At 37.5% G+C, this 24334-nt stretch overlaps 1 protein-coding gene across 11 annotated transcripts in view; it reads right to left on the bottom strand.

Moving 5' to 3' along the window:
* MAGI2 (membrane associated guanylate kinase, WW and PDZ domain containing 2) overlaps nucleotides 1-24334 on the bottom strand; it is a 702246-nt gene that overhangs the window by 490230 nt on the left and 187682 nt on the right. For all 11 annotated transcript variants that reach the window (XM_054273695.1, XM_054273675.1, XM_054273666.1 and 8 more), the window contains exon 2: nucleotides 1113-1229. In XM_054273695.1, the coding sequence (XP_054129670.1) occupies nucleotides 1113-1229 (117 nt within the window). The remainder of the gene's footprint in view (nucleotides 1-1112; nucleotides 1230-24334) is intronic.

Raw genomic sequence — 24334 nt, 5'->3', positions numbered from 1 at the left:
CTGTGATGTTTCTCAGCATTTTCAGACAAACTTAATTCATCATAACTTGCATATAAATATAACATTTTTTGTTTTCTGTATACAGGTAATAATTTTTAAATATTTTTCTCCACCTTCCTTTCTGATCAGTTGCAAATGGAACATTAGAAATTAGGAATTTATATTTATTTTTTAGGAGGATCTTTTCAAAGCTCCATTCTTTAAAATTATGAAAGTAAAAACACACAGTAGCATTCACAACAACTCAGCTTTCAGAGTACCCACTCATTACCATGTAAATAGCACAGCCACTAACGCAGTACACCTTTCTCTGCCTATCATTCCAGTGTCAAGTTTGTAAGTTCAAAAGTGCACCCCTATTTGCCAAAACCAGAAGACCCATTTTATGTCTGCTAAGCAATTATTTTATGAAGGAAGAATAATGGAACTTCAGTCCATTTTAAATGATATATCGTCTGTCAGCCAAGTAGATCTGTTCTGAAAGGCATGGCCCTGACAGCAGGGCATGGCTTGCATGACTCTGCTTAATTTCATGTCTACTGTTGAAGTAGCTGAATACGGTCAATACAACAAAAACCATTTCAAAGTTTTCAGAATATGTTGAATATTGACTTATGTGGCAACAAACACATTTGCAAGACAGTACAAACTTTCATTGCCATGCCTGTTGCATTCAAACAAAATCTAGTTTATACATTTCTTCTGTTGCCCTATTGCTTTCTAAACCCAATAGCATTGTTACATAATGGATATGGGAAACTTGAGGCAGATCAAACTCTCTCTGTTGGACATCCACTGAACCAGCCCAGAAAAGTGGGTTTTTTTCTCTTTAAATTTGTGCTTTCTGAGACCACAGAAGAAATAAGATTATTTTTATTCTAGAGACAGACTTGATGAAATTACAGCTCTGAAAACACCACGAAAACATCAGCATTGCACAGCTGAATTTCTCAGCAGTAATGTAGAAGACTGGAACCAAGCCACAAATCTATTTACAGGTCTGTTTTATCCACAGACCATCTCCTCATGCATTGCAAAGGGCCTCAGCAGCACTCACCCAGACAGCCTATTGGCACTAACAAGGCAGGTTTGTCCATCCCCACCCTACTTACATGGCACAGTGCGGAGGTAGAGATTGTCTCTTATGATCTGCTGGAGCTCATGGTCCACCGAACCTTTCTGGAACCGTAGATTGAGGTAGTGACGAAGGTCCTTATCAACGATGCCTCCTGTCACGGAAAAGACAAATGAAAGTACAATTGAAAATCATATTGCTTTGATGCAAGCAATGAATCACTTGTGAAGTCTTTGTGGCTCATTTTCCTTCATGGTTCTGTCCCAATGGAGGGCAAAAAGCACACAGAGCTTTCTGGTTAAAGCATATGGTTGGTACAGTATTTTTTACTATTGATAATTGCAAAGGTTAAAAAAGTTAATGGCTCAATAACTGGCTCAAATAACTGGCTAAACCTGTACAGTTCAGCAAATAAATATAGGATCATAGAGCTGTCAATTATCTTCCTGCATAAAACTTGAACATATTGTTATCATACAACTACCTATATATGTATCTAAATAATAAAGTATTAGGTATTACATTTCCCATGACTGTGTACCAATTTCCCATTTCTTATTAAAGTAAAACAATTGGTTCCAAATCTCTCTGCAGTGCTCAGTGATTCTAGTCCATATGTAACTAGAATGAAATGCAGCTGTATTTAGTGATCACATAAATGTTATATGTTCTGGTTTATTTATATTGATAGAACTCACACTTGAAAGAGACACTATCAAAACCGAGGGTCCATATTTTATTTCCACCACCAAAAATGGTATTACAACATCCCAGACAAGCAGTGCAGGTGGTGGGAAAACTGAGTTAAAAACCTTGTATTTGCCACTTTTACTATAACTTTAGGACAAAACAATTTCAACTACTGACAGGAAGATGTTCTATTATGAAAGGCATATCTATAAATCTAATTCAACATGATTAATAAGAATTTCCTAATATAGTTCCTCCCAATTTCTCTTAACCTTGAATAGGGATCAAATATATAATTATGAAAAAGTCTATAAATAACTCAATTTCTTCTCTCTCTGAAATTCTGACATAGGAAAAATATAGAAAATCATTACTGCATTGAGTTCTGACATACATTCCCAAGATGAAAAATTGCAAGTAGATAGATCCCTAACTTGTTGCTTCATTCATGCGACCTTAAAACATTTTTTCAAATGTCATTTGCTATTGAACCCTCTGCCAAAAGCCTTATTGACTTAGACAATATAAAGATTTTCCTGTAAATAGGAACACGTAACATCCCTACCAAATTATTTTAAAGTCACTGAAGAGCATAAATGGCTATAAATTAAAATTTATTTCTTCTTACAGATATTCCTATTCATCTGCCTACTGTAAGTCCATAATGTTATTACTGCTGCTCTTTGTCAATAACTTCAAAACCTTTTGTTCCAAGTTTATAAAAAGCTTATAAATAATTTCTCTCTTCTTTAGCTAAAGGCAAAAAAGCCAGCAAACTTCCATAATCAAAAGAAGGGGAGAAAAAGCACCCCAGCTCATAAGACACAAAATACCTGTATGCCTGGTTCCCTGAGGCTGAGAACTTCCATATGGATCTCTGTTCTTCCAGGATCCTCAAGCTCTAATTAATCTACTACTTTGTACCACTAACCCTGTTTCTTGCAATAGAAAAGTTTTTGCAGATGCCACCATCCTTACTTCTAATTTCTTGTGAGATTTCTGAGGAGGCTGTAGAGAAACTCCCTGACTCTGCTGTCCTTTGTGATCGGCTGCAGAGAGCAAAGCTCCTGCAGCTCTTGCTCTTCTCACTCCAATGTACAGAACATGCCCAGTGATGCAGATGCTTTTTGGCAGCCTGAGAAAATGCCAGCTCTGGAACAGCAGCTGTAGCCTGCCCACTGACACAAACCTGAATCATTCAGCTTATAACATTAGGAAGTTTAGGAACCTACACATATTTCTAACCCTCAAAGTGCATTTTTTATTTACAGCCTCTCATTTCAAGCACAGCCATTTAGTTCAACATGTGTAATGAATGCACTAAAACCTCCTAAACACTTCATACCAAGAGTCACCTGATATTTTTGGTAAATTACATATTCCAAACCAGATATAAATGTGTATTTACAGGAAGAGATGCCTACAGCCTTGCATTTGTTACATGCAATTCAAAAGCAAGTTTCTAAGAGAAATAAACAGAAGTAAAATCATGGTGGAGAGGAAATAAAACTTTCAAGCACAAGGGAAATAATATAATTTTTTCTTAATATCTGAATATATAATATAGAGTGTTGTGCATTTTAAAGAGCAGTCAGATTAACTACAATGTACAATTACAAATTTTCTTCTTCAAAAGTTATTTTATTGTCTGAACTAAGTCATGTTTTTCAACTACCTTTTTTTGCTTTTGAATCTGGTATAACAACAAATTTTTTCTCCAGGAAATTTAAAAAAATAAAATAATTCTAGAGCTCAAAAACAAATAGATGTAGTATATTTTTAGTTCATCCTTTCAATTGTCATTCTTTTGCTTTTCTCCCCTAAAAAGTTCTGTAGTTTTACCTGATGCTTTTTTAAAGCATATTGACTCCAGAAGTGCTTTTGTGGTATTTAAAGTGCCTAAGATTTGGAGCAGCCTGATCCTTTTGAAGCACAATCAGAACAACAGCTTGCGTGTGCAGTTATGGGTCCAGAAGACTTTTTGCAAGAAAACTGTAGTGAATTGCAAATATGTAAACCAGCCTTGATTCAGCAGCAGTGAATTACAGTTTGTGTTACAGACTTTATAAAGCAAGAATAACATGCGTAATAGTAATAGGACTATGTCCTCCAAGAAGCTGAAAACAAGACACAGAAAATGTTGTCACTTGATTTACTTGGGAGGGAAAGTACAGTGACATTGACAGTAAGTTCATAGAAAAAGAAACAGGGGAAAAGCACCTTTGCAGTCAGTAACCACTATTTAATGGCCCTATCCAGTGCCGTCAGACAAGTGACTGACTTGGTTTCTGTAGAATTCAACTTCCATTTATTTTCTCTTTCTGTAGAACATCGAAAGTTACTGAGATGTTGAAAAATCCCTGACATGAACCCAACCCCCTTCTCTTCTCTTATTCCCAGGTGCCCACAGTGGGGGAGCTGGGGATGGCGCTCAGGGACCCCCAGCGCCCATCGCACCATTCCACAAATCCCCAGTGCTGCTGGGGCTCCCAAGCTGGAGCTCAGGGGAAAGGAGCTCCCCCAGGCCACGTCCTGATCACTGCATGGGAGCACTGGTGCGTGCCAGAGGTGTTATACAGCTCAAGCTTTAGGAGCCCAACCCAGAGACCATGATATACAGGGTTTTTGGCCACAGGAGGAGGCTGACAACTGTGTGATGGAGCATTCACTGGCTTGCAGCCATGCAGTGTTTTTATGCTTTATTTTCTTTTGGCTGGCTTGAGGCATGTGCTCTGTTTCAGTTTCATTTCACTCCAATGAATCCCCTTGCTTTGCTAGCTGAGAAACATAGGTTGTGAATTAAATACTTCCAGTAATGATCTCTTGCATAATGTATGTGTGGTTTAGGTACAGCTACTAATCATGATGGCAAACTCATAACCATGACTGAAGTTGATTCCACACATTATAGAATAAGATACACTTGGCTGAACTAAAAACTGCTCTGTTTGCATGTTATACTGATGAATCTAACGAGCAAAGTATAACTTTTTACGGTGTTCTAATGCATTTCTCTCATGTTTGCTTGTCTTTATAAAATCTAGTAGAAAAGACTAATCAGAAAAGAAATACAATAAAGAACACAGGGTACTCAATAGTTTCTAGATCATTAGAAGATACAAATCTGAAGATAATTGCCATTTCCAAGATAATGGCAGGAATAAACGTTTGTAATTTTCTCTAATTCTAAATATTGTAACAGTTTTTTTGTAACTTCCTATGTGGTAACTCACTGATATTCCAGCTGGAGTCTACACTTGCATTATATTTTCCATGAAAAACATGTAAACACAAACATCCCTCTTGTTCCTGCAATGGTAGCTCTAAATAATTTGTTTTGCCCTTAAGACATTTTTATTGGTGTAAATTTTCAACGAACATTTCTGAGTATTCACCCATTAGTATTTGCTCATCTTGTATCATAATCTTTCATTGAATTGACTTCCCAAAATGTGGTGTGGTAAATTTTTTGGATTTTTTTAACAGTAAAATCAATTGCGTCTCTTCTGAGCATAATTTGCCTTAGGTATTTTATTTGCTGGGATTAAAATTTATAAGATTTCAGTTTCCCTGGCTTCTATAAATACTCCTGGTTAGAAATATCTATGAGCAAGCAAGAATTTTGGATCTATATTTGCATCTGTACATGCTCTGCATCTGGAGAAACTAAAGGAAATATCTTAGTATTGTTACTCTGTGAAAGCAGACAAGATCATGAACTTTCAGTATAAATTGCCCCCTCTCTTCTACTGCTCTACTTCAATCAGATTGGCTCTCCCTTTGTTTTTAACAAGTTTCTACTTCTGACTTTAAACATAAGCCATATATTTGGCAAAGTCAAATGCCTTGAATGAGCTGGCTTTCAGCAGCTTCAGCAGGAGTATTCTACTGGAGTCTCATCAAATTATTTATTCAGGTGGCACCTGCAGCTTCATATCCAAACCACGGGGTGGGTCTGTGGCCATCTGAGAGCAGCTCAAGTTCCTTCTGCACCTCTTCAGTGTAATACATGCAATTTGGTGCCTGCTAGATTAATTTATCCTTCACTGTTCACAGATAATCTAATTGACCTTTCTATAAGTAGCCTAAATTATTACCTAAGTTTTTAAATTCAGCTATATCAGGAATATCTGATTTATTATTTTTATTATCAGCTATATCAGGTTATTATCTGATTTATTATTATTCTTTTACCTAGGAAGGTGAGTGCAAGAATATTACTTTTTTTTGTGACTCTCTGGGATGTATCAAGAAAATCATAGTCATCACAGGTAAAAATCTGTGTGCATGATCTAAATGCTCATTTCTGAATGTCTTTTCAAATGGTCTGGTAGGAATCCAGAATACCTGAAATGACCTTAGAGAACCCATCTTAGTCATTCCAATAGTTTTAGTGGCACCATAACCATTTATCTTTAAACATCTCTATAATTTTTTTTCATTCTGTCATATACAAATATTGTGAGGTGATCTATAATTCCCTCTTCCTGTCCTGTTCTCAGACCCTGCATCACCTCCAGGCTGATGCAAAAAAACCAGAAATGAGCAGTAGTGAGGGATGGGCACCACACAGCTGTGAGAAAGCCCATGTCAGCCACAGCTCCTGAACACACCCTCTGTCTTACACCCTGGAAGATTTTAAGCATAAACCAAAATTTCCTGCTGTATCCCCTGGTTTTTCCCCAGATGATCCTCTCAGAAAAAGAGCACCACAATTCTTTTTCCCATCCCACAAGTTCAGTGACATTTTATTGTAATCAACAAAAAAAATCCTTAAGATATGCTTCATTAAAGAAAAAAAAATATGATTTCTACTATACTCAGATGAATTCATTTTGTTTGCAATACAAATGGTACTTTTTAAACAAATGTGTCTTATTTTAATAATTGAATAATAAAGATCTCAGGCATTTAAACATATGAGTCAGTATAAGATGATTTACTTTAATAGTTTCTTTAACGGCCAACAGTTAATCAGAAAAATCACTTTGAAGAGAGAATATGAAAATTCCAAGTAATATGAAAACTCTTGGTTGGATTTTAGAAGATTCATTATTAAAATACAGCCTGTAGTTAAGCCTATTATTTGAGGGCAATCATTCTCAACAAACCTATCTGGTGCTCAGATTAGTATAAAGATGAGTGTTGGCATTTCCCCAGTCATGGTATAATGGGCATTCTCAACAAGGGACGATCCTTCAGGTCTCCATGCAAAACATGGAAACACCATAACAGTAAAAAAACACTTTAGTAAATAATAAGAAGCATTTATTTCACTGTCAGCCATCAGCTGAAGATCACACATTTTATTTTAAAGCCTTTCTATCCCTAGGTTAAACTCTTCATCATCTTTGCCTGCCTTTCACCACTACCTTCAGTCAAGTCTGACTTATCTACAAAGCCTCAAACCTTAGGGGTGAGCTATGAGCTCTGTGGAATGTGTGTGATGGAGAACCAGGACGGAATTATGCAAGAAAATCCTCAAGGAAAAAAAATAATTTCTTTCACATTCGGGGCTACTCCAATAAATTGTATTCTATGATCCTTGAATGGAGATCTAAACAAATTTCAAGGCTTTGGGAAAGATTAGATCTTGGTATTCTTCTATGTGCTATATACAATGAAAAACATTTTAAGATCTAATTTTTTGATGGGAAATGCCCTTCTCTTTCATAGCCTGCTATCTTCTAGTCTTTCTCTTTGGTATGGATTATATTACTGACCTTTCTGCGTATGGATCTTTTACATACACATGTATCATATTTATAACACTTAGACTTACATCCTTAGACTTATCCTTTGAGTTCTTCCTCCTAGTGTTTTAAATTCAAAATTTTAAAATACAGATTGTAGGATTTACAAGTTAAACTGCATGGGGATGACACTACATACAGACCATATTCAAAAACCTGCAATAAATACTAGCCAATGACGTATTTTAACCCATTATGAGAATTCATATTTGGATGCCTGTCTCTGTACAAATATGCAATTCCCTAATCTCTACAGATGATATGTTCCACCTGCTCTCCTCAGACCAAGAGACTGGATGAGGTTTGCACATTCTTTGATCTTCACAGTGGAGAAAGTTTCCATTTTGTTTCTGGAAGCAGAGGAGTCCTTGCTGTCTAAGGACACCGTGGGTTTAATTCGCCACTGTGTTACACCTGCCTTTGTTGCACCTTCTGGGGTAGTCTGAGGACCAGATAAACAGGAAACCCTGGAGCAGCCACAAATGAGACCAGCACCACAGGGGAAGGCTGATTCTAGAAGCACTGTAAAAGCATATCATTCCCTAGATTTATTTTCTCAGGTTTTGTGGCTAGCCTCAAGCCTCTGTTTGAAATGTGAAGACACAAGTGCGCACTGTGCTGGAAGCAAAAATGTGGTTTGTAATGATACAGAGAGGCTGTGTCAGCAGGAGAATCCACTGAGCCAAACACATCTGCATTTTGTACTTTAACTCAGGTTGCTGAACTTCAGCTCCTATTACAACATAGAGTTCCACTACTCATGGCTACAGAGAGTTTTCCATTGCAAAGCCAGCTGCAGCATCTTCCAAAGGCTGCTAGCAGCATGAAACATGGACTTGCTAATCTCAAAGTTACCTCAAGTCAACTTCAAAAAATGCATATTTACCCAGTAAAATAATTTTGTACCTTTGCTGTTTAGAGGTACTTTGTTTTGTTTTCCTAAGTTAATTTACTGCTCAGCACTGTTCTAAATTAAAGTTGCTGGGAAATGCCATGATTTAACTGGCGGGTAAAAAAAGTCCAGCTGTGATTTCTGTAACAGAGAGAACAGTTTGGGGCACTTTGCTTTCAGAATACTCATCTTTTATTTGGTGCTCCATTTAATAAGTGCATAAATAAAGTGATGTTCAAATAATGTTGCTGTTCTCTACAAAACCTGTTTTGAAATGAAATGCCTTTTACTCCAGTTTTTCAAATTCACTAAAGCTAATGATGGACCAGCTGTTTGTAGATGCCTCCAGTTTATCAATGATTTGATTTTTAATTTACACACAAACTGTAATGACTTCTACTGAGCTATTTAAAAGACTCATGTTTCTCCTACTAGACTTGCTACAAGGCAAATAATTATCTTTACAGATGTTTTTGACAAAAATAAAATTGTAAGAGATCATACATTTACTTACAAAATGAGAATGTCAAAATATAAAGGCAGCAATATTTTCTCTTGAAATTTGTACATATTTACTGAAGTCTTTACTAGCAGTCAAACACTACCTGGCATTCAGATGCTCCCACTCTGGGAAATCTCCTTCTATTTGGTCAAAGGGTATCACAACAGAGTATGAAATTTGCTAGCACCAATGTTTGTTATGTAACCAAGCTCTCAGATACAGCTCCCAAAGAAAGTTCTAGAAACTTACTTCAAGAAGTCAGTTGGAAAAGGGAAAAAATAGTATTGGTATTCTTTTAAGACAAAGCCTCTTCGAAAACTGATGGCACATAAAGATGAAAACTCACAGAACAGATTTAACCAGAGATTGACTGTATCATACTAAAAACATTTGAACAGATTAGTAAGGCTGGTTTTAGTTTCAGAAAAACATTTAAGTTGTTACTTCAGTTGGATACATTTCCAGAAAGATGTTTTGTATTCTGGGAAGATCGATATTAGTCAGAAATGTCCAACAGAAAAATTTAATTAATGAGGAAAAAAGAAGTCTTGAAAATATAAGAATTTTATTTTTATCAAACTGCAGCAAAATAATTTTAATGTGTATACTTGGAAGAAAAAAACACCCATGTGCTCCTCTCAGAAAAAAAGAGACAAATTGAGTTCTCTGAAAAATGCAGCATTAATCTGCAATACACAGTAATGCTGATAATGGGGGCCTCATTTGCTCTGCCTGGATACAAATTGTGCCTCACTCCATCAGTGCAATTCTCTGTGCTTCAAGGGTAGCTCACCCAGCACTGAAACCCTGCAAGCCCTATTGGGGTCAGCTGGTGCATGCCCAGAACACCTGCAAGAAGGGCCTGCTCAGACAACATTCCTCAGGAATTCCACACACATCTCACTTGTACCAAAAGCCACCTCTGCTGTCCCCATCCAGAGCCTCTGCAGTCCCCTCTGAGCCCCATTCTGGACCACCTGCCCCTAAAACCCTGCACTGGGAGCTACATGGATAGACTGCCAGTCTTCATTAATGTTCTGTTACAAGTTCTATTAGACAAGCAAAAGCAGAACTTCTATGCTCAAATTTCTCTTCCAGTGGGTGTTATCATTAAAGTGCAAGAGTTCTCTTTCCATTACATTGCAAGGGTTCCATATTGCCAGAGTTTCGTACCTCCTTGATGTTTCTCGTAGTCAGCTCCTCAGGCACTGACTCTTCCTTGTCCTCACAGCAGCCAACTGACTCCAATTCCCCCTCAGCCAACCAATCCACTCTTTTATAACACTCTTCTTATTGGCTACAGCTGTGGCCTGTTAAAGTCAGGCCTGCTTCTAATCCTTACTAATTGGCTCAGCTGCAACTCTTTAGGGGGTAAGATTACTTTCTATACCGCCTTTATTTACTTAAGTTCTATCCCCCTACAAGAGGACAAACATTCTCCTGTCCTTGCTTTGAGTGGGTAAAGCCAGCTCCTCACAAAAGTAGACAGACATTCATCCCCACCTTTAATGGAAAAGTTACTGTTCTGTTTAATACTCTTTTTCTATTAATACATCAGTACAACTGTTCACCTAGTAGGGACACAAATATTCTTTTTCTCTAATACTCTTTTCATTTTATCTTTGTGGGAGACAACTGTGATGGAACTTTGAGGTCTGACATGTATTTAAATAAAATATGAAAGACTGAATTGGAATAGTGGCATAATTTTACCAGACTTGAATTATTTGAAAGGTATTTTACTTAAATCATAGCTGCACAATTTTAATTGCTTGAGATAGAGACTTATTTTCCTTACTTCTGGAAATAATATTGCCATATTAATAGGCTGTGAATTGCTGACACTTTGTAAAAAGAAAAATTAATCTGGGTAAAAGAATCCCAGTAATACACAATTTATGAGGGAAGTAAGCTCACAGAGGTTACCATTGTATGAGTTCTAATAATAGTTTAAAAATATGATTTAGGTTGGTATCTGAATAATGGCAGCCCAGTTTTTTAAAGTCTTTGCAGCATCTCAGTCTGAACTCATAATGTACCATGAAAAATCACTACCATAATACATTACTTTCTTGCTTTCTGACAGCACAACAGCATTTTGCAGACTTTGTACTCAAGAAACTTGTCAATTCCAAACTCAATTTTGCAATAGGTAAACGGAATTTTTGAGTTCACAAAATTATTGATAATCTCTGAGACTGAATTGCATATATGTTATCAAAAGTGTTTCCTTTCCTGAAAATGCTGTATTCCAGAATCAAGTTTCATTCATATGCCATTCATATCAAGTCAAAACAAGAGTAAAACACAGAGAAAAATTAAAATGTTTTGCAGCTATTTTTCAGCAATGGGAAATTAAGCTGCAAATAAGCCTGAGGCTGAGAAGGTATCCTCCAGTTTTACAAAGAACACAATACTGAGCACGAGACAAGTGCCACAGCCCTCTGCATCTCACCTGGTGGGATGTTCCTCCCAGCTTGCAGCTCACAGTGGCATCACCTCAGAGTTATCACACAAGTTAGCCAGGATAGCCAGAAAATGTCCCAGCACACAAAATGAAATGAGTCATGCTGGAAATTGAGCAAGTGGCACTTCTGTCCCCAAGCCAAGGGCAGGGGAGTGCCTGGGCATGTTGAGAGGCCACTGGAGCAGTGGATGCTCTGTTTAGCCCTTGTGGGATAACACTGGAGTGGTGATATGCCCTGCACATTAAGAAACCTGCATTTCAGTCGAGGCAGAAGAGACTGAAGACACTGGAGTGCTTGAGGTCACTTGGAACAAATTCTGCTCTACTAGTGGAACAGGTCATGTTTAGGCTTAAAAATAAATCAGACAGGATATAACTAGACTAGCAGTAGATGTAATATTTAGAGATTTACAAGCAGATCATACTGTTAATTTCACTGAAAGGGAATTAACACCCCACTTAGGTGTTAATTAAATGCAACAATATTTGCCATAAAAGCACTCAGCTCCAGGTACCACAACATTCCACATCAGAGAACTATTGCCCTGGATCACAGTCTGGGTTGTTGTGTTGGGTGGTCTGTCTCTGACAAACATTTTGTCAAGGCAAAAAAAAGAACCATCAGTCTGGATGTTCTGGCTCTGCAATGTGGCAGGGCAGACAGCCTCTCTAATTCTGCCTCTGAATCATTCCCACTGAGGATACGATTGCTACAGTCACTCTTTTTTACACATATGGAAAGGAAAATCTTCCTACTTGTCTCAGAGATAAGCTGGCAGGATGAAATGAAAGCAAATAAATAACCACAAAATACAACACAGAGATTTGTAGATGACAAAGCAAACGATTGCCATGTACTTACTGCTGACAGAGCTTTCTAAGCAGTGCAACACCGTTCTTCACTTCCAGGCACAGCCAGACTGCATGAGCCCATGGCTCTGGATCAGACAAAAATAGTAGATCCCCAGCATGCAAACACAATGCAGCTTCAAATTAGCCTGGTCTCAAAAACCTACAAAAATGGGACTGATTTTTTAAAACAAAAAAATTGAAGTCTTTTTAACACTACTCAATAAACACTTCAAAATTGCTGTATGTGGAGCCAACAGAGCAGTGTCTTTATGCCATCAAAGGTACCTTTTGTGTAGAATGGTACTTTAGCATGAAAGGCAGCACTTGGTCTTGGAGCACTGAACCAGCTGCTCAGTGCATGAAGAGGCTGTTATGTTCTGGGATGGTCTCAGTTGGTTAGCTGAGTCCCCTCGTGCTGATTTAATTAGCACTGCTGGAAAATGCAAATGACCAAAAGAGGCACTGTGCATTGTGCAGAATTAGATTGTGAAAAATATGTGTGCTTACATAATATGTTTCAACAGAGAAATAAAATGCTCCCGCTCCCAGGAGCTGTAGGCAGGCAGATGGTGGGTACTCCAGCAAGATCATGCACTCTGCCTGCAGAGACACGATGCCCTCAACCTCTGGGGAAGGGACTGCTGCTGCATTTCTCTAATACCCCAGTCTGCTGAGCCACAGAACAAAACACACAATTAAAGCTGGACTAAAATTGCTCACTCTGCATCCCCAGAAGCAGAAAGGTGTCACATCGGGGGACAAAAATGAGATGACAATCTGTAGGTTCACTTTGTTACCCTTCAGACACATTGTCCCTATGGCTATGATCTACTGGACTAAAATCAATATAGTCTGTAGTTCAGGAGTATGCCTAGTGGTTTTGCAGAGAATTTATTACATTTTCAGAGTTGTTACTTAATTAAAAGAGAAAACTAGAGGGATAAAATCATGGGACAATAAAGAATTTGGCAAGCCACTGAGGTGTGGATTAATAGTTACACATTTCCAGTTTTATCTGTGCATGTTAAGGTCAATATCAATCTGCATATGGTACAAAGCCATTAAAAGAGCCTCAAACACGAACATTATCAAGCAGGATGTGCCTGTAATTTCACCTGCCTTTTCTGTACAGATTTTGATGCATACCCCATAAAATATTAGATCTGTACTTTCCCAATGCCATTTCCTTCATTTAATGCTATAGGTCAAATATACTGTAAGTAAATTTTACACCATATAAGAAATGCCAGCAGTCAATTTACCTTTTCCTATTTTTAACATGCTTGACAGTATTAAACCAGCATGCAGATATAATGGAGAGATTTATGGTTTTAAATCAGGAAGCAAATAAAAATTTTCTGTTTCTCTAAGACTGCAATAAAACAGGAAATTAAAACAATAAAAGGCCGGATTCTTGGTCGCTTGTACAGCTGTAGAAAAGTAAATTTCTGTTCATCTCATGTATTTTCTTCTATACATGAGAATACTGAAAGGAATTTCAGTACTTGAAGACTGAAAGGAAACAGAATAATCTCAGTACTTGGCTTAAAGACTTACCTTTACCCATTTTGAACACATTTACTACTGTGAGGCCTCTTGGACAAATACTAGTGAAATTGGGCCTCACATGCAGAACAATGCTAGTGTGCAAGTCAGATTGTTTACTCATCCTAGACTAACAAGCTCAAATAATGCTAATGCCAGAGTAGGTGTGCATTCAGATTTTGGGGTATAAGGTGTCAGAGCAGAAAGACACTGATGGTTACATTTAGGGACTCTGCAAGTGTCTATTTTGCTTTAGGAAATGAGGCAAAGGTAATGGCACAGGATGAAACAATGACTTTAAAATGCATATTTCATGCAACAAATAAACCATATAATCTGCTGCACATTAAGAAGGAGGTGTTTGTTTCAGGTGTCCCTTCAGACTAAAACGTGCTAAGGGTTCAATCTGAATGTTGAAGTTGCTTCTGAAAGCTCCTTGAGCTGCCAAGTGATGCCCCAAAACTGAAAGTCAGTTTCCATGACAGAAGAACTTAAAGATTGCAGTGGACTTGCTCAATGTGAAGTTCCCAGAAACTTTATGGATAGCTGAAAAAATAATGCAGCTTGGGAGTCAGTGTTAATAGAGAGCAGTTCCTACTGGCCCTGCCAGCCACACTGCGTCCTCAGAACAAGTGAACCCCACAAGACCAAGGCTTTTGATGTCCCAATATTGGGTCTGTATAAATCTGCATGAACCTGACACATCTGTATCTTTATACCTCTATCTTGCAACAGATGTCAGATCTAAAGAAATGGCTCATAAAAAAGGAAACACCTGTATGTGTCTATATCAGTGTAGCACAAGCCACTCACCCTAAGGACCTTCAGACTCTATAATACTGAGGGGAAGAAATATTTTTCCTTGCAGTCAAAGAACATTATAAACAAAAAACAATTTAGACCCCCTGCTAATCAGATTTCTTTTGCACAAATAACATGTTGCAATGGTGTCAGAATGTCAGTTTAAGTCAGATTCAGAACCAGTTTCTACATCAATATAGTGAACTCCTGAGGGGGAACATCTAGAGCGGGGGAGCTCTCTCGTGTTAACTGAGACAGTGAGGGAAGTGAAAATCCTGTTCATTCCAGCAAAAAGAAAGAAACCAAAACATTTCAAAAAGTTATCAATGTGTGATGTTGGTTGAAGCTTGGAATAGAGCATCCATGGCTGGCTGTTTAGAGACTGACTTCAGTTGAAGCTATGATCTTATTCCTGAGGTGAATTCAGAGGTATTCCATAAAGGCATCTGATTTTTGGTGCTTTAATTAAACAAATGGAGGAGAGACAGTTCAAAGAAAATTGAGTAGAGCAGTCTGTCCTGTACTGCAGTCTGGAGGCATCCTTGAATCTGCAAGAGACTAAAGACACCATGAAAAGGGGATATGGCTTTTGTTCTTAAGGAACATATAAAAGATGTAGTAATTCACCAGTTGTCAAAGAGAAGCTGAGCTGGCAGATGCCCTTACTCAGAAAGGGAATAGTCAGTGTAGGAAAATATCAACTTTTTTTGGTTGGAGATATCTCAACAACAAAGGAATGCCATACATCAAGGAAAACCAAGAGGAAAGCTAACTTCTGAGGATGCTGCCAGCACTACAGCACCTCCTAAAATGTGTCAACTGGTTTAAGCCTGGTGGACTCACAGTGGGCCTCTCATAGCTGGCCCTTTATGGTTTATCTTCAATCAAAATGAATCCAGCCTGTATCTTACGATACTGATCTGAAGGATAAACTCAAGTATAAAATTAATTTCTCACTGCAAATATGTTTCTCGTGCTAGAAAATCTTTCTTTTCATTCTATACTAACTTATGCTATGTGTCTTGTTTTTGCTTGTTCTGCAAGCATAATGGTTATCTGCTGCCCTAACAAGCACCCAAAAATATACTCATTACTATTGCTACTTTTATCATTATCATTATCATCATCATTATTAATAATATTAATGCCTGTATTAATCTGTGCCAAAAACAGAACACCACAAAGGGAAAAAAGATGCATTTTGGGATAGCAGCCAACTACTACACCACAAACAAGAAAAAAATGTTACTAAAAATGCTGGATATTAGAAATAATTTATGCAGAGTTTCAGATTCAAACAAGCCAGGCTGCCAAAGGCTACTGAAAGAATGATTGGGTTAGAAAAATGTCACTGAGCAATATTTATGTCTCTAAACTTGGAACCCAGTCATGAGACAGTCTTAAGATTACTTCTTTTTTGTTTTAAGGCAAATTACATTTTCTGAATTTCTGCATCAAAAATGTGGGTAATTTAAAAGCATAACACAGAGAGAAGGCATATCTATCATTTGGTGGCTGCTGATTTGGAAAGATCAAAAACCACCCAAACATGAGCAAAGGTATGCAGTTATATTTTAAGATTACAGATATTAATGCTTGATGTTCAAGGTCAGAATAAACCCTTTAGATCCTTTAGTCTGACCTCCCACATGTTGCAGGATATGCAACTTCAACCAGTACAGTGACCCTTGTACTAAGCCTATTAATTCATGTTGCTACAGCTGTTTCCAGAAATATCTACAGTCTTGAAGATGGGAAAAGCTGACGACCCTTTCCTTTCTGTTGTGATTTCATTTGCCTTACTCTTAAAAATGTATGCCTTAATTTTAACTTGAATGTCTCTGACTTCTATTTCCAGTCCTTGGTTTACAGTATCCCTCTCTTCCTTCAATAATTAAATACCTGTAACTGCTCTATGAAAGAAAGTTTATGTTGCAAATTAAACCTTTCTCCTTCATTCCCTTCCTTTTCCTGTTCTTTTTCTCCTATTAATATTGAGATGAACAAACTGAGGGAACAAATTTCTCTGGTTTTATATCTCTTGGACATTTCCCCCTGCAGCGGATTTCTAATTTGTCTACATTGCATATAAAGATAAGACCAGAGCTAGACACAGACCCCTCACTGCCACTCACCCCAAGAGCCACAGAGGACCCATGACTCTACCACCACTGGAACTGAAGGAAATTTGATGTTTCTTTAGAGGAACCAACTGAAATTAACTCATTATTCTTCTGAAAAGTCTTTCATTTCTTCACAGGGGCAATAGAACCCTGTATATTTAGGAGTATACTCCTGTATATTTAGGAGTATTTCGGTATCAGAACAAGAAAGCTTTTAATAGTAATGAAATAGGCTGTCACAGAAAAACAAGGATTCAACACAACTATGAGAAATAGGAAAATTAAAATACAAGAATAGGATCTATTTTATTAAAACCATCAATCATGACATTCAATGCCACAGGTGACCAGTAAGAAATATGCTCTAAGGGCTGTTTGAAAAGACTAAAGTATTTACTGTGATTTCAAAGTCAGTCACTAATATAGGAGGTGGATATCTATATGTACTTTTTTGTGATTTGGGCCTAGATCCCTTTGGCATTACAAGATGAAACTGCAGGAGAACAGATGGAGTACTTTAAAACAAACAGAAAAATCCTTGCAAGAAATAACAATAAAGTCTTAAACATTATTTCCTATATGAAAACTGAACTTGCACTTTTCTGCAAAAATATCCTAAACATTCTAATTTGCATTTACTCATATAGTTTCATAATTTTCACCTTCTTGCCTAAAGTTTATAGGTACTGATATCCCTAAATGGTGAAGTGGCTTATGACATAAAAGGAACTCTGAATTTTACAGCACAAAGATGCTATGGTAGATAAATAACATTTATTGTTATTACTGAAAAAACATTTTCTTAAATCTTCGAAATTTAGAAAAATTGGAAATTGCAATTTGATGAGAAAAAAAAATTAGATGTGCTGAGATTCCCCATCCCAAATTTGTTTGGTTTGCTGGTTTTTTTCCTCTACTAGATATTTGAACAAATTTAAAATGAGAATAAAAATATTTAAAGTCTTACTTTCAGTCCCACATATGGGAAGGCCAATAGAAAATTATCTCCTTTTCATCATTAACAATTCTTCTGTTAATGATGTTAATATTTAATAACAGAGACAGGTTTGATGCCACAGATGAAAAAATATGTGATATAGAATTTTGGGTGATAAACTGTAAGCAATTATACCATTAACCAATATCAGGAGATACCTGTGCACAAGGGACAGTTAACACATTTCAATAGTTAATAATGCCATATTAACTGGCATTTCACTGCTTCTGAAGGCTTAATTGTCTGACATTAACATTCTTCTTGCACTCAAGGGATGTTCTTTACACTACTCTTTAGCTAAGGCAAATGTTATTGCAGCTAGGTTTCCTGCCCCTCCCTCTCCCCAAAGCACTCTGTTGGTGGCTAAATAGCTGCTGCACTGAGAGAGAAAAATATGTATTGCTGATGAGCAGGACAAAATAATGAGAAAATTATTCTGATGAACACAAGATGTATGTTGAAATTTCCATACCCCTTTTGGCACACCACAGAAGACTGGACACCATTTTGCTTGACAGGATTGTATTAGTCCTTCTACTTAAATGATTTTTCAAATGAAGTACTATTTCATTTTGACATTTATTTTCCTGTAGCTATAAGTCCATAAAAAATTGAAGACATAGAAGTCAGTGTCCACAGATCAGATCATCGATTATCCAACGTGGTAATTCTTAATTTTCTCTCAAATTCTCTCAGTTTACTGTAACAATAACTTCTCCTTCTTTTCCTAGATCATGCCCTAAGCTATGGCACATTTCTATAATGATGGGTATGGTACATCACTCACACCGTTTCTGTAACTAAGATCTTTTTAATAACCAAGCTCTTCAAGGACAAACAGGTGCTCTGATGCCTTCCTGCCTCTGAAAGACTGCTGACCTACCCAACTAAAATGCCACTTCTCTGAGCTGATTCCTATGGCAAAATGACATGTAAAATTCATGATACACTAGCCTTTTTTGTATAGCTGTGTAAGCTTGTCTTGCTTGTAAGCACTCTGGTTAAAATTTTTCATCACTCAAGGCCTCAAGATTCCTTCCTCCATTCTCCTGAAGTTTCAGTGCAAAATGAATCAATTTTTGCCCTGACCTCCATAAACAGGTTCAATCCTTTGCAATTGGTATATTAATATTTACATCCCAAACTAGATACAGCACAGAATACTCCTAGATGAAATAATTGCCTGCATTTAAAAGACAAGTATTTTGACAGGTCCTTTTTCCAAGAAATATGAACTGTGATTCCCTTAGAAAAAGCTTGGAAGAGAGATGTTTCAGGACTTTTTGAGCCTGTTTCTCAACAAGGGATTTTTGTTTGTTTGTTTCCAGTGCTGGCCTGCCTAAGAGAAGAAGAACCCAAGTTCATTTCTAGCAATTGCATTTAAAAGTCTCAAGAAGGAAGGAGTAAATATGGCTTCCTGGTTTGCCTAATTAAAAATGTCACAAGCTTTATTTTAAAAGAAATTTAAGTTTGTGTATAAAGAGTTTTTGTATTTGGAAACAATTGCCAATTTATTCCAAGGTCACATAGTCCTTCAAAAGCTATTTTGGAAGATGCTTTATTGGAATAAAACATTCCTTCACAGGATATTTCATTAAAAGATGCAGAGTATCAGTTGAATGTGTACCAGGCATCTTCTGAAAAGTAGGATTTCACATATTGTGGTGCTGCAGCTGCCATCAGACTTTGAAAACAATTTTTTAACCAGGGCTTCCTGGTACAGATTCCCTACAGACACCAGATCAGATGTCAAGTGCATTACAGGTGGAAGAGAGGACCTGAGAGATGGTGAAACTTCTCTTACCTCACAGTAATATGATTGACTTTTTTGTTGAAGAACAAACATCTAAGAGGTGGTAAGAGTCCATAAACAGCCTAGTAGAGCTCTTTATTTGATATTTAGGCTATCTTAAAAATGTTAGATGCTTCAGAAAGCTGAAGTATCTGGTAAAGTACATACACATTTAAAATAAAGCCTTGTTTTCTTTCCGTTGCTAATCAGGTGGTCAAAAAAACCTACTTGGATTTCATGTGCCAAAGGCCAATCAGAATAATGCTGTCCTGTTCATAGAGTGGAATCAGTTGAAGAACAAATCTCCCAGGCTGGATAATAAATGCCTGCTGAGGTGCTGTCTTAGAAGATTCATTCAGATGCCTTTGAAATCCATTTGTAAAACCAGCATATTTATGAAGTTGCATTCTGGATCAGGCAACTCCTAAATTTACTGTGTCTGGAAATTCTAGTTCTACATACCTACTGAAAATGAGTAAGATCAAATTTCACAGCTAATCTGCTGCTGTGCTTCACCACTTGCCATTTGCACATAAACATCTTTGCAGAAAAATACCTCAGTGGTGTTTTCACATCAGTAGGTTTTACCCACAGCATGCTACACTTTTACAAAAATCAAATTGCTCCACTGTTAGAGAAGGACTTTTAAAAATGTGTTGATGAGTCTTGCAAAATGCTTGGGATTTCTTCCAGTAGGATTTTTATCATAATCACAGAAATATGCTCCTTAGTTTTCAAGGAAAAAATTACTTAACAAACTCATAGATTCAACTGCATGAAAGCAGAGGTATTATGCTGTTAGCACTTATTCTCATCAATTGATTTGCTTCTCCCTCTTCTCTTTTCTCCCAACATAAGGCTGCACTGTAGCTTTTACACTGCATAATCCTGAATAAAAATACTGTACTTATAAAACAAGGGAGTTACAGTGACAGAGGAAAGGAAATCCATTAAGACAAATTTTTTACATTTAACTTGTTAGCCAGTTGCTTTCATCCCCACTTCCTATACTTCTTGTCTTTCACTTCTCTAGTAATACTATGAAGCAGAACTCTACATGACTAGTATCTGCAAGGGTATAAATTTCAGACTCCCTTCAAAATCCCTTTAGGTTGGTTTCAAAACGGAAGCCAATTTTTTTCACGCAAAAGAAAATACCTATGTCTGATCTTCTGAACTTGCAAACTCCAAAGAGGCCACAGAGGGAGAGAACTGGCCATGCCTGGCTGCCCTCAGGTACCCTGGGGCAACACCTGGGCTATTCACAATTCTTACAAAGGTCCTTACTCCTCATCCATTTTCACCACCACGCACTGCCTGCTTTCATTTGCTTTCAGATTTTAATTTCTTAAAGGCCTCCCTGATGATGTTTTGAATTGTCAGGGAATTAATTCTACAGATACTGGAACATGAAAATTAAAGTTGAAAGCACCCAAACCACCAAAGCTGAAAGATTCATGACTCTCACAGCTCCACTAATTTTCCACTCCTCACTTACCGGGGATAAATTAAATAATACCATTAAACAAATATGATTCATCTTCAGCTGTCTAAGAATCAGATATCCAGTCTGAAATAGTCATTTGGTCTCCCTTGGCAGTTAATACAGTGACTAACAATGTAGACATGACTTTAGAAAGGGTAAAAGAGAAGTAGAATCACAAAGGAGAAAGAGGAAAAAAAATATCCTAGACTGATGCAGGAAACCAGGACACCAGCATTTAGAACACAGTGTCTCATAAGACTGCCTGCAGTCCACTTGCAAACTTTCCACCTACAGCCTTGTCACTCCCTCCCATGCATTTCCCTCTACCCCTAACATTTTGGCATAATTCTTAATTAGATTTCCTGCTGGGACAGTTAACTTCCTAGCCAAACTATCAACTAAACTGCTGAAGTATCCATCAAGCTCCGTTTTACAATACTATATGGGAGTTGAATAAGCTTATACAGTTTTTCTTGTATTGTACTAAGAATATCACTTTGATTCCTTATCTGACTAAAGACACAACATTGATAAGTGACATAGAAACTAGGATCTTTTCATTCATTCTTTTCAGGCACTTATTGAAATGTCAAATCTGCACACTGTATAGCAGTGCAACCAGAATCAGAATTTAAGGCTAAATCTGTATGGACTGTCTTCCAAAAGTTTAACTGAAAAAAAACCCATAAGGCAAAAAAGTATTGCCGTCAATAAAAGTGCTACTTTCCAGAGAGCACTAGGAACATTCAATAAAGCAGACATATGGATGCACTTTATTCTAGCAAAAAATAATGTTAAAAATCATCTCTAGAGATTTGAGAATCCATTAGAAGCTGTTTTGGTGGGGTTAAAAGTGAGGTATTAAAAGAAATAAAATATGTATGAATTCTAGTAAGTCATCTCTCCAGTTCCTTAACTTCTAACCTCTTCAAATCTTAAACCCAGATTTTTTTTCCACAGAAGTTTCTGGCAGAAAGAATTACTTTCAAATCAAGGTGTTCTGCACTGCTACCATTAGCTAGTAACATTTTCTAAAAGACTTTCTTTAGTGACCTATGTATGACTCAAACATAGTTTCTTTATTGCAAGACTATTTTCAGGGCTGCCTGTGGCTCAGGGGCCCCCAGCATAATGGGAACATGGACCTGCTGAAACGAGCCCAGGGAGGGTCATGAGGATGATCCAAGGGCTGGGCTTTCAAAACAGGCTCAGAGAGTTTGGGCTGCTCAGCCTGGAGGAGAGAAGGCTCAGGGAAGAGGGTGGATGGAGATTAGAGATAAGGAAGAAATTCTCTCCTGTGATGGTGGTGAAGCACTGGGATCAGGCTGCCCAGAAAAGCTGTGGACTCCCCATCCCTGGGGAGTGGTCAAGGCCAGGTTGGATGGGGCTTTGAGCAAACTGTTCTGGTGAAAAGTGTCCCTACCCATGGCAGGGGGATTGGAATGAGATGATCTTTAATATCCCTTCCAACCCAAACAATTCTGTGGTTCTATGATTATTGCAGTGTGCTTCTGGCAGAAGTGTGGTGAGTTAGATGACCCAGTTTAAATTAAAAATAACAACTTCAGTTCATGGTCTGCTGCAATAGGAAGACTTATTCAGATTACTGTACGTATCAGCACACAGAAAACCTGTTGAAGATTTACTAAAATCCTTGCCTGGTTTGTTGCTTTCTACTTTCTAAACACCCACAATAGCTATATCCTTTTATTAGCCTTTTTATTTATATCCTTTATATTTTACGGGTGCACAGCATGATCTGTCCAATGCTTAACTACATTCTAATCCTTTCTTTCAGCAAGTACTTAACACAGGAAGCATTTTCAGCTGAACGCCTTACAAAAAAATCTTAATTTTTAGGCACAAGCACAAAACACTGGTAACTTCCTTAAACTGTCAAAAAAAATGAGTGAAAACTTGCAAAGAATTTCCAAAGCCAGACATAAATATGTGAGACTATGCATTAATGCATAAAACAGAGAGTCCTGTGAATGGAGCTGGAACATAGCAATTCCACTTCTGACTGACTCATGCTAACATCGCTTGACCCTTCTCCTGGTGTCCTTTTTCTATCTGGTGCTACCAGGAGAACACACAACCACCTCACAATACAAAGGACTACTCTGAACCATGGACAGGTCCTTGTTCTCTTAGTAACTGCATCCAATGTGCTTTGACCCAATGCAAGCAAAAAGATGTAACCTACCTCAGTCTTTTGAACTGGTGGTCCGTAAAAACCCCCAAATGAGATTCCTGGCTTCATGGTTTGAAAATTCCTCAGGCATGTATGTTTGTTTAATGACAAGTGTGCTATGGCTGAGCAAAGGACCCCAAGATTCTGACCAAACTACATCTAAATCAAGAAATTAGAGGAGAATAAGAACCCCTTACTCAGGTGTGCTTAATCCATGCCTTCGTCTTTCACCTTTTAGAGATTAAAATTATGACCACTTGAAGTTGCTCTTCCTTCTCACACCTCCTTCTCACACATCCTTCTTACACAATTTGGTTTCATAACTCTCTTGGGATCAGGGCCCTGAAATGTGAACATAAGTGTTCTCAACCTGCAGCTACTCAGAGCCTTTAATGAATATGAAAATAAATATATCTAATGAAGCTTGATCTTGCAAAAGGAAGGCAGACCTAGTGAGATTTTTCTGTAAGAAGTTACATGATATTTGTAAGATCTATTTCAATCACCTGTTTATGAGTGACTTCTCTTTCTTGCTTTGTCCCCAACACATTACCAATAGGCTAATTTTATTACGGGGTTGCATTTACACAATTAATTGCCTCCCAATGCAAAGCAACAGACATTCCTCACCATCATCCTGTCATTAAGAAGCAGCAGCAAGCTTTCTGCTTGCCCAGATTTATACCAGTGATTTTTTCCTGGAAGGAAGGTGCTCTTAAAAGGATTCCTCACTCCTACCAGAAGACATTTTGCTGACAAAATTATATTTCCTAAGGTTTGTGCAGAGCTGGAAAAGTGTCATTTGAATTCTAGCACAAAGAGCCATGAACTCACACAGTTTGCACCCAGGACAGTCCAGCTTTATCAAAAATAATTCCACTAAAGTCAACCAAACTGCACAGATGCTGCATAGGTAGGTAATGGGAATTGGAAAATATGGATAATGCACCTTTCAAAAAGAAAAACTTAATATAGGTACTGTGGGCTATTCTCAAATTGGTAACATAACTGGGCAGTACATCACGATGCCTGTGAGTAGAGGCTGTTCTCAGATATTGTCACAAGAAATCAACTGAGGATTGGCTCCTACAATTTATTTTTCAAATTTAAGAAACTTTCTTTATATTGTTTCAGTAGCAGTACATTGTGCAGAAGCAGATAACTT

The sequence above is a fragment of the Melozone crissalis genome, unplaced genomic scaffold, assembly GCF_028551555.1.
Source record: "Melozone crissalis strain CALT ecotype California unplaced genomic scaffold, PUWL_Pcris_2 ptg000004l_1, whole genome shotgun sequence".
In the NCBI taxonomy this organism is placed as follows: domain Eukaryota; kingdom Metazoa; phylum Chordata; class Aves; order Passeriformes; family Passerellidae; genus Melozone; species Melozone crissalis.
Note: the sequence above shows the minus strand (reverse complement) of the source record. Positions and strands in the feature narration are given on the sequence as shown.